This window comes from Drosophila melanogaster, chromosome 3L (genome assembly GCF_000001215.4).
Source record: "Drosophila melanogaster chromosome 3L".
In the NCBI taxonomy this organism is placed as follows: Eukaryota; Metazoa; Arthropoda; class Insecta; order Diptera; family Drosophilidae; genus Drosophila; species Drosophila melanogaster.
The window spans coordinates 3,255,971-3,269,492 of record NT_037436.4 but is presented as its reverse complement, the minus strand read 5'-3'; the positions used below and the strand labels follow the sequence as shown (position 1 = coordinate 3,269,492).

Genomic DNA, 13,522 nt, shown 5'->3' with positions numbered 1-13,522 from the left:
AAAAGTTCCATTCAAGAGCATGGTAGTTCTAACGGTTGTCACACCTTTCAGGTTTCAGACAGCTCCACATTCTGGATTATCAATATTTTTCTGGTTTGGATTTGAGCAAGGGACTCATATTTCCCAGACACCTTTCATTCTCTCGAAGCAATTAGCTATCTTAAACGACCCGATTACGTTTCAGATTTCCCTTTTATAGGCCTCTTTTCTTTGATTTGTCATTCTGACAGCGAGACTCTCACCATTAGGTTATCTTAAGAGACCAATTGCCTTTGTAACTTACGAGACATTTTTATGGACTGAATAATACAATAATATTTGGCCTAGATTGGAAAATCTTTTCGCTTTAAAGATAGCCTTGCAATTGTTCATTGAATAAAGTTCACCTTTTCTACAACTAGTGACAATGAATGCTATTTAAAATCAGGCCAATTTGTTTTTAATGCAATAATTACTTCTAAACAATGGCTTGCTTTTTCCATTAACAAAAATAAATTTGTTCACAGTTTTTATTTAAAAACAAAATAAATATATTATATTTGCAATGGCTGAACATCTTAACAATCGAAAAACACTTAGTTGGAGTTGAGGACTACTTCTTGCCATAAACATTCGCATAGTAGCTTTGCCAATTGGAATTACTCAATGTGGCATATGGATTATAATAGTTGGTATTGTAGTACGTGGGATAAAGATATTGGCCGATGACATAGGGCCAGATCCTAATCTGCGTATTGGAATAGGAACTCGGTGTCGTATACGTGCTGTAATAGTAAGGATACGGCGTCGTCTGATAGTAATAGTTGTTCAAACTGGAGAATGTGGGGCTTGGTGTGTAGTAGGGATTATATTGTGTATAGTATTGAGCAGATGCCAGCTACAAATTATTAAAAAAAATTATATATGTATCATAGAAATTAGAAAATATTTTATGTAGGACTCACCGCCAGCAGGACTGCAATGAGCAGCAGTGAAAAATAGCTCATATAGTGTGACATTTTGATAGAGAATCGTTTGCAAACTAACTCTTCTGAAATCGGGCATTCCAATTTATTAAAAATTTGACGCGAGAGAGGCGACAATTTTACGCCCCGCTGACAGATGCCAATTTTCGCAATTAAATAAACCTTGTTTTTTCTGGGCCAGAACTTTCGTCATTGAACTTGACTCATCCGGGTTACGTGCGGTACCAGCAACCATAATTCTGGGGGGTTGTTTACCCATAGATAGATAGGTACAAATTCAGATGATGGTGCGCGGTGGATTCCGTGACGTGTGCAACAACAACAATAAACGAATTGAAATTACCGAAAATTGTGAAAACATTTTGTTAAGTCAATTAATTGGTCAAGCATTAGCGTAGCAATTTGATTTGTTTTTTATTATTTCGATTTAAGATTGCTTACAAATACGAAGATTATTTGTAAATTATATAATAATGTGGCGGACCCATCCGAGGTTGTTTCGGGCATATCGAATGGAAAGTTATAGTTATAGAATGGATTTGTAGTTTGAATGGAAATGGAACTGGGGACCATCTCTATATACATTATATACACAACACGACTCCTCTCGCACGACTCAATTAATTAGACTACAATACAAATGTACAAAACGAAACTCAACAAAATCGTCAACAAGGCGCTTAAATTAGTTTATCTCATTTGGATGGAATTTTACTGGTTTTCACACTATTTTTTTTTTTTTTTTTTGCTTTCAGTTACAATTACTCAGCGTTTTGCATACGGCGTTTAATTTAATTAGTTTGTTTGCTTTTGGAGACACACAATAAATATTTAATTAAGTGCAAATCGTTCAGTAATCCTCGTCATCTTCATCTGGCGGATCTGTGGCATAGGTCAGTTCGTTCAGGTAGAACCATTTCTAGGGTATGAGATAGCTCATAAGTATATGTTCCAAGGAATCGAGGTATTTCATAACTTACGGGTGACTCTGTGCAGTTAAAGTTGTAGTCCCAATCACAGATTCTGTACTCCTGGTTAAAGCTCGTCTCATTGGCGCACAGATGGGGAATCCGATTGCCCTCCTCGTCGCACATGTGAAAGATCTGTTGAATTGAGTGCATATATATATAGTATACTTTTAGGCTATAGGAAAACTCAATTTCAAAGCTTGGATTAAGCTTCTTTCCCTTCTTTTTCCTGAGAGAGAGAGAGAGAGAGAGATACTTCCACATTTTCTCACCTGGCAATTGTACTCCATGTCGGCATAGAAGCCCACAGAACGCCTCTTGCAATCGAATGAGAATGTTATATTATCTAAATTCGTCCATTCCTTCGTCTTGTGATTTTGAAATACTGGACTGGCTGGCTCTTGGCCTTGAACCGCAATGGCGGCCAGCAAAATAGGACCTGGAAATACATAGATTCAATTTAACTTGAATACTTGATGAGTTAACATAGTTCACTGCAGAGGAAGCTCCTTAAAAGCTACTTGTAAATTGAAGCCAAAGCTACCCTTTTGCACCTGCAATTCCCCCAGTTGGCCGGCCAGGTGTTTGTTTGCCTTTTTCGCTGGTCTTCCTCCTCTTTCGCCCACATTGACCATGGCCAATTTCTTAAGTTATTTGGCTCACGCATGGCCCAAACACTCCGAGTGGGCCAAAATGGGGAGGGAAAAAAAGAAAAACAAAACAATGACCGATGACAGACTGTTAGCGTTAACCGAGTGGCTTAATCGACGCACTTAGCATTTAATTTGTGTCTCCGTGTCTCGACTTGACTGGAAATTGAAGTCTTTATTGAGGCCACTACTCACCTAGTAAAACGCCGGAAAGCCATAAAATTCTATAACTGTAAACCATTTTTGTGGTGTTGAACATTTTGGCGTGATTTTTGTTTTTTTTGTTTTGTTTTCTCGACCGACCGCTCGACTGCTGTCCGCTCCGTTTTGATATCACGCTGAAAATCCAAATCACGATCGTCTCGCACTCGCTCTCTCTGTCGCACACACTCGCCCTCTCGCTCGCTCTTCTGGCCTCTTGCTACGCATCCATTTAGCTGGCTCTGTTTTCAATTAGGAAGCGTGTCTTCGGTTTATGGCCGGCACATGGCTAAAACGGGGAGCGGGCTTAAAGAAAGAAAACAAAATCAGTCGAAATGGAAGTAAGCTACAATATGTTGAATTAGGGTATTTTACATTATTCAACGGGTATTAAATAATAAATACATTTGTGGATGGTACAGTAAAGAAATTCAGGCCTCACAACATAGCTACTTATTTTAACACTTTAAATAAATAACTTGTTTTGGAATCGCTTGAAGAAGAATATAAAAAGATATCAAGCCACACGCTAGTTATGAAATTCTGTAAACAAAATGCCAAACTTGGCCATATCTTTTCCTTCCTTCATCAACTGGTTAAAGTGGGCTTTCGACTCATTACCAAACCAACCAGACGAGGCTTAGACGCAATTTACATGCCAAACCCACGCGGCCAAGACTTTGGACTGACTCACTCATCAACCATCGTCAGCCGGATGTTTCTGTTTCGCAGTAATCATCTCTGCTAATTGATTTTCCTCAATATGCAGCTGACACCAGTTGAAAACCACTCCATAACGCCAAAAGTGAGTAATCCGCACCTTGTTTGGGCCAACAGGATATGATATGTATCGACAATCGCTGACCCACTTAGCTGCCATTCAAAAGTTCTTTTCTATGCCTTCAACGAAATCGAAAACATATTTATCTCATAATAGCGCCAAATACCACATCAATCATATTAACAGAGCGCGTTTGAAATGATTTAAACGCCATTAAAAGACAATAAGTCAATGGCGGATTCAATCGGCAAAAAAGAATTTACTTATGCAAAAACTTGTTTACTGCTTTTTCCAGCGAAGTGAGTGATTTATTTTCGAATTTGTATGGCCGATTGTGTTTTTTTTTTCCCCTTAGCAGCGAGTGAAAGAAGGCCATGTTCGACCTTGTAGGCTCAATTAAATTGTCAACCCTTTCGCATTGGCGATTCCATTGGTTAATCCAAGTCTTTCACCTGGGCCCCAAGTAAATCCTTGACATTTTATCGCAATTTATGGCCGCCAGATGCGTAGATGCTGTCGATGGGCATAAAGGCCACAAAAGACGAAACCCAAGCCAGACGAAATAATCGTAAATTGTCTTTATCTCTACGCCTCCCTCGCAACTAATTTTCAGCGCCAGGAGTTGGGATCTCGACTGCATCAAAAATGAATGATATGCAACATTTTTGCCATCCCACCAAAGTCTCTCAGGTCCGTGATGAAGTGAAGGCAGTCTTAAGGCGACGTAAAAGGTCATCAGTGCCAGGCGGAGCAAAAAGCCATCTTCACGCAAAACTGGTAAAAAATTTCATGGATCGCATGGGCAAGTTGGTGGAGAGCGGTGCCTGGATGAACGCCTCCGAACAAAGAGGCGCCTCCAAGATGACACAGCAGTCATCTTCAGCTGTCCCGAACCCTGTCCATTTGGGCAGCTCGTCTTTTTTTTCGCCGTCTTTTCAATGGCCATGGGCTGGCGATGGCGCCTGTGACAATTGGTCAAAACCCCGCTCAAAGCGGCCTCCCCTCGAAATGCCCCATTAAGCCCACTCTTGAATCCGCTCTTGACTGTTTCCGCAAAATGGTTGGACAGTTTTCGGAGTTTCGGGCTAATGGCAAAACACTCAAGCAGCTTCAAATGACGCCTACAAATCCTTAAGAGGCTTTAGGCCGCGAAGTAATTGATTTTAACGGATTTCACACATCTTTGTTTCGGAGCGTTAAGTTGGTGGATACCAATGCACTAACATTTTGTTCATTGATAATAATACATAAATCTCACGTAGTTTTACTTTTTAAGGTTTAAGGAATGTTAGGATAGGCTTAGTGTTTTCAAGTTAAGGGATGTTAAAGATCATGGTTGCTTTGAAGAGATGCAAACTTTGCTAATTCATAAATATTACCAAGGGCATTTAGTCTTCGTTGATGACTGGCTTAAATGAAGAAGATTCCTCACTCTGGGCATCCCCCCCATATTCATGGCATCCTCACTTTTGACATTTTCTGACGAGCGTGAGAAGCGACTGCTGCCTTGCTGCCACTATACTATAGACCATAGACTTTAGACCATAGTTGCCAGACTCGAAGCTCTAGAGAGCCCATCTGGCTTGGTCCATCAATACCAATTGACGGTGGCTGGTTGACTTCGTGGCCGGATTCTGTTGGCCAGCAAATTCCTCGGTTGCAACTGGCAAGTACAATGCTGTGGGCCATCTGCATGCCACGGGCATGTGTGGCATTCAATTTGGAAACACATTTTGAAAGTCTCATTTTATATTTTATGTTCGGGCCGTTTCGTTTCTTTTTTTTTTGTTTTGTTTTGGGGATTTGGGGTTTCAGTGGACTCTCGTTGATTGGGTTTGTGGCTAATTCGGAAGTTTGTTGGCGTTGCCTTGTGAAACATCGCACTAATTTGTTAATTTCTGACGCGTAACCGAAGGCGCAATGTTTTATGGCATTTTGGCTCTGTAAGTTTATGCAAATTTATCAAATTAAATTGTTTCTTTATGAAGCAACCGCATGAAGGTACAGAAAGTGGTGCCCTTGAGTTTAATATATGTAGTCTTTACTTCAGGTACATTATTGAATAAATCTATCCCTCTTGATCAAAACTATATTAGATTATCGTTTTGTTTAATTTTACCAGGAAATTATTTTTTGGGAAATAAATTAAATTAGGTATCTCACTGGTTAGTGAAATATATTTATCGATGATTAAACAATAAAAAAAAAGTTAACAAGACCGAGAGTAGGCAATTTGAGACTTATCTGCGCTTTTTTCTGCTCCAGCATGTGCAACAAAGTAAAATGGAAAAGCGGGGAAAATTATTTCACGTACATATGCGCATATGTGTGTGTGTGTGCAGCAGCGGAAGCGTCGCTAATTGGCGGAACTGCCGCTCAGCAGCGGCAACAATGGCTGGAAAAATAAAAAGCTGCAGAAATATGTTGAAACCCGGCGATGACGACACCTGAGATGGCTTATTGCCACCAACACGCCCCGCCCCGTCGGAACTGATCGGATGGGATCGGATCTCGAATCTCCAGTCTCGGATCTCTGATCTCGGATAGATGGCCAGCACTGGCATAACCGGGCGGCAAACATGGCCTAATCATCCCATCCGACGCCCAAGTAGCGGTTAGCCAAATTGATTAGGCCGACAGCGTTGACACTTCAAACTTGGACTTTTGCACACATTACGATTTCGGAAAAGCACAGCGAAATACCGCGAACAAATGACAACGATAAATGGTTGCCGTTTAATTGAGCCGCGATCCAAATGAAAAACCCGCTTGACCAGCAACCCCCTGGCCAGCCCGCCCACTTCCGCCCCCTTCTCATCCAGACAACGACGATTATTGGCCTTGAAAATTCGGTACGCAGAAATGCGCTTAATGCGAAAAATCAATATTGCTAAAAACACAAACATACACACATATCCAGCAGCAAATCAACAAGGAAAAATAAAACCAAAAAGAGCTGACAAGTTGATCGTTCGGCTCAGTAAAACCGGCTTAAACTCGGACTTGTACTAAAACGAAGCAATCAAAGCAAGCTTAAAACCATACAGCTACACCAAAGCGCACAAATTTAACATAATTTGCTGAAAAAAAAAAACAAAGTTAGACGTCCTTAACGTGTTTGAAAATGATGACAGAGAAATTGCCAAGGAATATTGAAACAGATATCTTTAATTATATGTTCGAATGCATATTTACAAATATGCACAAAACGAAAACAGCATTTATGATAATTGAAAACATAAAAAATAAATTGAAGAAAGCCCTTGGGGCTTTAAATATTTAATTAAAATACGATTGTGTCAGATCATAGACATCATCAAATTGTTTACAATATGTAAGCAGTAAAATATTAATATTCAAAATAACATAAAAGCAATAAAACTATGATGTACATACACATGTAATAGCACTATTATAAATATTATTATACCTTTTTCAATTAAAAATCTAAATTTCGATTAATGTTTAAATTGAATTTAAGCCCATCTTCAAAGCTGATACAGAGTGGCACCATTAATGATGCGATTACTTTCCTACCGAAAACACATAACATTTGAATCCAATTGATATACGTCCGACAAAATAATTAAGTTAAGCAATAAAAAGCCTGACAACTCATGACCACATTTATATGGCTTATTTTTTGTTTACACCAAATTATTAGTTTAAGGAAACTGTTCGACACAAACGATAAATAATGAATTTATAGATCTATTAAATTGGAAATACCGCTTGGCATGGAGAGGAAATTCAATTTCAATGCTCAAGTTTAAAGAAAGTCAGGTGACAACTCGTTTGGCAGTGGAAAAAATATAAGCCAATTAATTACTGCATCTTAATTTCTTGTTTGGGTAAGTAACCATATTTCAATGGACATTGGATACTTGTAAAAAAAAAATACCAATTAAATGAGAAACATTTATAATGAATGGTTCAGGTTTTAATCTCACAAACAGAAGCTTGCCAAGAACATTGAGTCATGCCATTAGTAGAAAAACCTTCCACGGCAGCCGCAATCAATGAATAAAGTCTTTAAGTAAATCCCATTGTTAACTCCACAAAATATGCGTTCAGGAAGTAGCGGTGGGCAGCTGGAAAGCGGCCTCAAAAGGTCGCACGAAACTAATAATTAATTAAAATTCCATTAAACGCGGCGAGATGCCGCCAAGAAGCATTCATCGATCACACAATGCCAATTCAGTGATTTAAATGCCATCAGCAGCTGCCAGAAAAGAAAAGATCGATCGGCTACCGATTGCACATACAGATGTACCTGTGCTTGACCAGCCAGTATGGGTCTTTCGATCCTAAGACTATGTCCATCCGTCATTAACATATCAGCTTTTGTGCTTCGCCAGAAATAACAATCGTTACAAGGGCATAACCACCGCCATCATCACCGGCTGATGATGCCGATGAAATATTTCGGTTATCTGGGCAGATACCCAGCGCCGAGTTTAAGCTGATATTTTTAGATTCGCCACGGTAACATCTCATTGAAGTTGCCCTTCCTCACTTCATAGATCTGACAACCCTCGACAAGTTAAAGATCGCAACTCATCCAATTTGTAGTGCGAATTCGCCCTGTGGCTGCCTTTGAAGTGCGGATTAGGCCTGCATCCCAGAGATACAAAGATACAAGACCACGAAAACCATCAAAATCATTAGACATTGATGTTGCCACGGAAACCAACTATTTGCAAAGGCTACAGCATTTTTATTTTTATTTATACATTTTTTTTTATTTTGCAATCTTGTATTAAATCTTAAGCCTTAAACTTGTCGGACTTGTTGGCTCTTTTGCAAGAAGAGGTGTGATATTGAGATCAAAATTTGTTCGTGAGCGCGGGGAACTTTCAAGCCTGCCATCGATTCTTGTTAACATTAGTCACGTACTATTTATAAAACTAAAAATAAGGACTAAAAGGCTTAGCATCTTCCAAGAAAACTTGTGAAAATAATTAAGCTAACCTATTTCCTAATATGCTACTTAAAGATATTGTCCAGAAACAAGTATGAAGTAAGAATATCGGAAGTATTTGCAGAGTAGAACACATAATTTGATGAAGCCCAAGTCTTTAAAAGCCTGCCCGTTTGTAAGATTGATCCTTTTTTGATACCCCAATTTATTTTCATTTTCTCGTATAACAAGTTCCAATGCTCTGCACATTTTAGCACCAAATTTATGATCGCACACTTTAAAATCTTTCCGCGACAACCATAAAGGTGCTGTGACGCAAACGGTAAATCCATAATTTAAAAGAATTAGTTAACAAAAAATGAATAATTTATTTTGTGCGATTATATATAACACTGTTGTCTGCCGAAAAATGAATGTGTTCTCGAAACAACTTCACTTGGCATTTGATCGCGATTGGTTGTCTGTCGATGGGTAGTGGTGGCCAATCGATTCTGGTTTGATTTCTCAATTGCGAATGTAAGGCGAACCGGTTGAAGCGAAACCCTTTTGGTCGAGTTCAAGGCTCGCCACGTGTCGTATACGTGATGTGCCGGCACTTGGGCAAATCCAATCCGCACGTTGCATTAAGCACTTTTCACACAATTAAACAGCAGCGGCACTCAGGCATTTAGCCATTCAGCCATTCAGCCAGCGGGCAGCATTAACTAACTAACTTGTAATGTGGCAGCAATAAATTTTATGTAAATCGCCGCTTTTTTTTGTGTAGTTTAAGTCGCATTGCAGCCACACAAGAAAACGGTACGAAGTTAAACAATGCAAATAAATTACAATTGCGGGTACGGATACTTTGTAAGCTGATGTGCAATTGAACGCAGAGATGTACACACATGTACGTATATACATACGTACATATATGTTGGCAAAAAATAAGAGATAAATAAATAAAAACACCCGCCATCGCAGACACAGATACTCGGCAAAAAGTGCGGAGATTTTCCAAGAATTCGATGCCCAGCTGCACTTGACAAAATTAACACAGTGTTCTTCTCGAATTTTATCCATAAGTTAAAACAAAGATTTTCAAAGACGTTAATTTAAATGTGTAAATCATCTTATTTAAGAAGCTAACAGTTAAAAGTAAACACTTCCAATTAGGAACTTAAAGCTTAAATACAAAATAGACTGTCTTGCTATGCTTCCAATTACTTGAAGTATTTACTATATATTTCTCTGAGTGTAAAATGCAGCGGGTGGCTGCTGTGACTCTCAATCTCAATGCACTCTCAGCTGCTGCGGCAGTTGCATTTAACCTGCACCACCAACAACAATCGCAGGCAACAAGTTATTTTTGTCCAAGTCATCGATTGCATGGCAGCTTTTGGCTTCGTCTTGACTGTGAACGGAAAATGCAAGTGACTCCATCGGATTGTTTTTATACAATTTACCGAAGAATTTATATGCACATTCCTACACCTAACGCAAAAAATAAAAGCAAACTGAAACCAGCTATACAAAACAGAACTTGCTAATTGAAAAAAATGCTTGGAAATTATCAAAATTGAATTTTGCATAATATTAACACTAATTAGTGCTATTGAATATATCAAGTTTATTTTAGCCATAAGGTCAAACTATCAAATTTCCCAAATTGGTTTAATAAAATCATCTAAAATATTGGTTAGCGTTCCAATTAGCCTAAAAGTAGTTGAGATATGAATGGGTATGCCAATTAGTTTATGATAATGGTAGATTCACCCAGTTTAGAGAACTTTTAGAGCCCCTTTTTGGCCATTTTGTTAGACGATAAATAAAGCATAAAGACTCCTTAGTGTTTTATTTATGGATCAAGATTGTTTTGACATGCAAACATAAATGCTAGCAAATAATTAAAATGAACGAATGCGATAATTTATCACCATTTTTTAATATTGTTTTTAATGGTCAGCTGAAAAATATATTAAAAAAGCTAACTCTAACCGCAGTCTAAGCTAAGTTATCCCGCTGAGCAACTCGTTTACTTGTTCTTTTGCATATTCATGCGGCACATGCGATGGCTATTCACCGCACCATTGTTATTTGAATGGCAAAGTTTAAGGTATTTAGCCCGAACTAAGAAATCCACTCCTCAACGCCTCGTAATGATCGCCGCTTACGCAAAGTGCTCCGATTTGTGACAGATTTTTTGTGTTTTGGTAGGCATTGAATTATGCTAATGGCGCCGATAGCGATATATCATTATGTGCGTGGCCCGCAGATCGTTATGTAAGTTTTGTTTTTTTAGTTCGAATTTGGAGCACACACACGCATTATATAATGGGGGTTTTGCAGACTGCACTTTGCCGAGGGCCTACCTTGATTTAGAGGTTGCACTGCGGCTGAGTATCCAAATATCCGAAATCCAAACTAAATTCGAATTGAATCCAAGAAATCCCGAGAAAGTCACTGAGGCACTGCAAACGACTTTCTTGCCAAATTTCGAGGCTGGCGCTTAATTATTTTTGAAAACGCATTTGCATAAGATTTTCTCGCTGGGCATGCGTATATACAGAGATATTTAAATTTTGGCGTTGATACTTTATGTAATGAACACTGGAAAAACTATTGCTATTACGATGGCGGATTGCTATGGCTATTTCACCAGCCAGAAAACGGCAACAAAATATATTTTATATATGTATATATTTATATATATATATATGTATATATAAATATAGCTCTTTCTTCACACGCACACACACTCAAAGTCGCGGCACAGCTCAAATCGAATCGCGTATCCGTCGGATGCAAAGATACAAAGCCAAAGCTAAAAGACAAAGCAACAACCGTTCGCTCAAGCGCCCGTTGAACGAATAAAACGGCCCAAAGACTTGGCCCAAACACTTGACTTGGTCCGCAAAAAAGGCAGCGCCAAAACAAAGCCAAAGCCAAAGCCAAAGCCAGCAAAGTCAGAAGAAACTGTGCAAAGACAGGCGCGAAATGAAAAGTGTTTCGTTTGGAATTGTCTTTACTTGTTTGCCGTGTCTTTTTGGCCAATGCATTTGTGTTGGCCTCGTTAGCTTACGGTGTGTGTTTTTTTCTTTTTTTTGGCCTGGAGACGTGAAAACGTTTGCAAAGTCGGCGCTCAACTGGTTCGCAGGCCGCCGCTCAAATTGGTTTTATACGCGGATCGCATCGCATCGGAATGGATTGAATCGCTCTCGTGCGGAGCGCACTTGTATCTCAGAGATACATCCGCTGCATTCGCAATGGCCAAAAGAGATGGCCATTGAGGTAGGTTTACTTAGCTGCAGACTCCACACTCCAGAAGTGTGGTGGACTCGCTGGTTTTGGCAGTTTGGTGGTGCCAACTGGTTTCATTTCGCAGAATAAAGCTCCAGATATCAGTTGATTATTAGAGTATTCAAAATTTAGGCTCTTCATCTCGAATTTTATGGCTAGGCGAATGGACGAATTCAGATTAGCCGAATGTGTGACGCTTTCAATTACCAGTTCTTGATGGAGCTCTCTTTTTATCACCCCTATGTATGTACACTATCTATGGGTATTTCTGCTTTCCCAAAAATTAAGCTATTCAATTTCTTCTATAACCATTCAAAAAATGTTATATCAAGCCTGTTCTCAAATCGATTTGATTTTAATGGTTATCAAATATCAAATAGCCATATAATTCCCATTGCAGATTTTTAGGTGATAAACTTAAGTGTATTCTAGGTCTTGAGTTGTCCGCCCAGCTGTCCTTCCTTTCTCGTTTATAATTAGCATAATTAAAATAAAATAAAGGCGAGCAATGGCCAACACCACAAAACGTATAAAATTAAATTAGCATGAGAACAACTTTTAGTTTTATTCATTTCTCTTTTTTTAGGTAATTCGGTGTGATTTTGTTGTTGGCTTCATTCGGGGGATCTTCTGTGTGAGCGTTTCTGTTTAATTTGGATATTTGTGGTTTTGTTACTTGGCTATGCGGCCAACTGCTAACTTTGCGTCAAGTTCATCAAACACGTCTGATTAGGTGCCCGCCCGCCTCAAGTGGTAACTGGTTGAGTTACCAGCCCCCGAGTATCTGCGGGTTTTTGGCCAAGTCACAGAGTCTGGTCATTTGAATGCCAAAGGCATCGCACACACTGCTCTTTTCACATTTGCCGTTGGTCTTTCGGCTCTAAAAGGCAATTTATGATGAGCGCGAACAACGAATTTATGACCGGCGGTGGATCCGCAGCCGACACGGAATCAAACACCGACCCACCGGCCGTTTGATGCCAAACTGCCTGGGCTTAAATGTCAAACTAATTTAGCCAAGACACTCCATTAAAACTGGATTAATTAAAGGCGCAACGGCAGCTGCGGTCAAATTGAAGCTATTGATTGCGATCAGCTCGGAAGATATAAACATATCTCTTTCGATCCGCACAATACAAAGGCTTTGAAGAGCCCAAGTCCAGTGACTGGATGACTGATTGATTAGCTAATTAAATGACTTATTGAGCACCCACTTGATGGACTATCAGCCAGATATATACACACAGATACATATACAGATTGGCTGATGGTGCGAGATTAATGTGACGGGATTGGCAGGTCTGGGATTTTTATTGTAGTTCAAGGGCAAGAGACGTGATTAAATTGAATGAAGAAGTTAAGTTCATACCGTACAATGTTTTTAAATTACTTTTTAATATTACGATTTAAGTATCCATTAGCGGGCGATCGCCCTAAATTGTTCGAGTGTGAATCACGATTTAAGAACTCTTCAAATGGCCTCACTTTATGGACTTTTAAAGATATGCCTCAGTAAAAAGTATCTTAATAACACACATTAACTGGGGGAGCAAGGTATCTTTATGAGAGTGTATTTAAATGACCAAATACCAAAGTGATCTAATAATAGACTATATAGACTAGCTGATTGATTATCTTATTGGCGCCCGGACATTTGTCATTCTATTGGCGTCGGTTGGCTATGTGGATTTCTCTACTCGCTGGTAATTAGCTGACTTTGCTTATGTAATTACTTCAAATATTTTAATTAACAAGTG

The 13,522-nt window shown here is 39.2% G+C and overlaps 2 protein-coding genes across 4 annotated transcripts; both read right to left on the bottom strand.

The window, feature by feature from the left end:
• Nucleotides 1-498: 498 nt before the first annotated feature.
• On the bottom strand, nt 499-1,032 carry CG34265 (uncharacterized protein). The gene is made up of 2 exons (NM_001104021.3): nt 945-1,032; nt 499-877 (listed from the first exon to the last, which is right to left on the bottom strand). The coding sequence occupies exons 1-2, from the start codon at nt 996-998 to the stop codon at nt 593-595; spliced, it is 339 nt and encodes a 112-aa protein (NP_001097491.1). The 5' UTR covers nt 999-1,032; the 3' UTR covers nt 499-592.
• A 276-nt stretch (nt 1,033-1,308) lies between these two features.
• Nucleotides 1,309-11,615, bottom strand: ckd (cracked). 3 transcript variants are annotated; one of them, NM_139539.2, is made up of 6 exons: nt 11,548-11,615; nt 10,838-11,075; nt 2,779-3,090; nt 2,206-2,372; nt 1,946-2,068; nt 1,648-1,884 (listed from the first exon to the last, which is right to left on the bottom strand). In NM_139539.2, the coding sequence occupies exons 3-6, from the start codon at nt 2,840-2,842 to the stop codon at nt 1,816-1,818; spliced, it is 423 nt and encodes a 140-aa protein (NP_647796.2). In that variant the 5' UTR covers nt 2,843-3,090; nt 10,838-11,075; nt 11,548-11,615; the 3' UTR covers nt 1,648-1,815. The 3 variants fall into 3 exon arrangements, with proteins under 3 accessions (NP_728847.2, NP_647796.2, NP_995986.1); NM_168009.2 differs by lacking the exon at nt 10,838-11,075 and having other exon boundaries at nt 1,309-1,884; NM_206264.2 differs by lacking the exon at nt 11,548-11,615 and having other exon boundaries at nt 10,838-11,338.
• Between the last annotated feature and the right edge of the window lie 1,907 nt (nt 11,616-13,522).

What these genes read in the sequence shown, in the direction of transcription:
- CG34265 (NM_001104021.3), bottom strand. Translation starts at nt 998, where the DNA reads ATGTCACACTATATGAGCTATTTTTCACTGCTGCTCATTGCAGTCCTG. An exon ending in TCATTGCAGTCCTGCTGGCG is followed by an intron (nt 878 to 944) that starts GTGAGTCCTACA and finishes AATAATTTGTAG; the next exon opens with CTGGCATCTGCTCAATACTA.
- ckd (NM_168009.2), bottom strand. Translation starts at nt 2,842, where the DNA reads ATGTTCAACACCACAAAAATGGTTTACAGTTATAGAATTTTATGGCTT. An exon ending in GCTTTCCGGCGTTTTACTAG is followed by an intron (nt 2,373 to 2,778) that starts GTGAGTAGTGGC and finishes ATGTATTTCCAG; the next exon opens with GTCCTATTTTGCTGGCCGCC. An exon ending in TTAACTGCACAGAGTCACCC is followed by an intron (nt 1,885 to 1,945) that starts GTAAGTTATGAA and finishes CTCATACCCTAG; the next exon opens with AAATGGTTCTACCTGAACGA.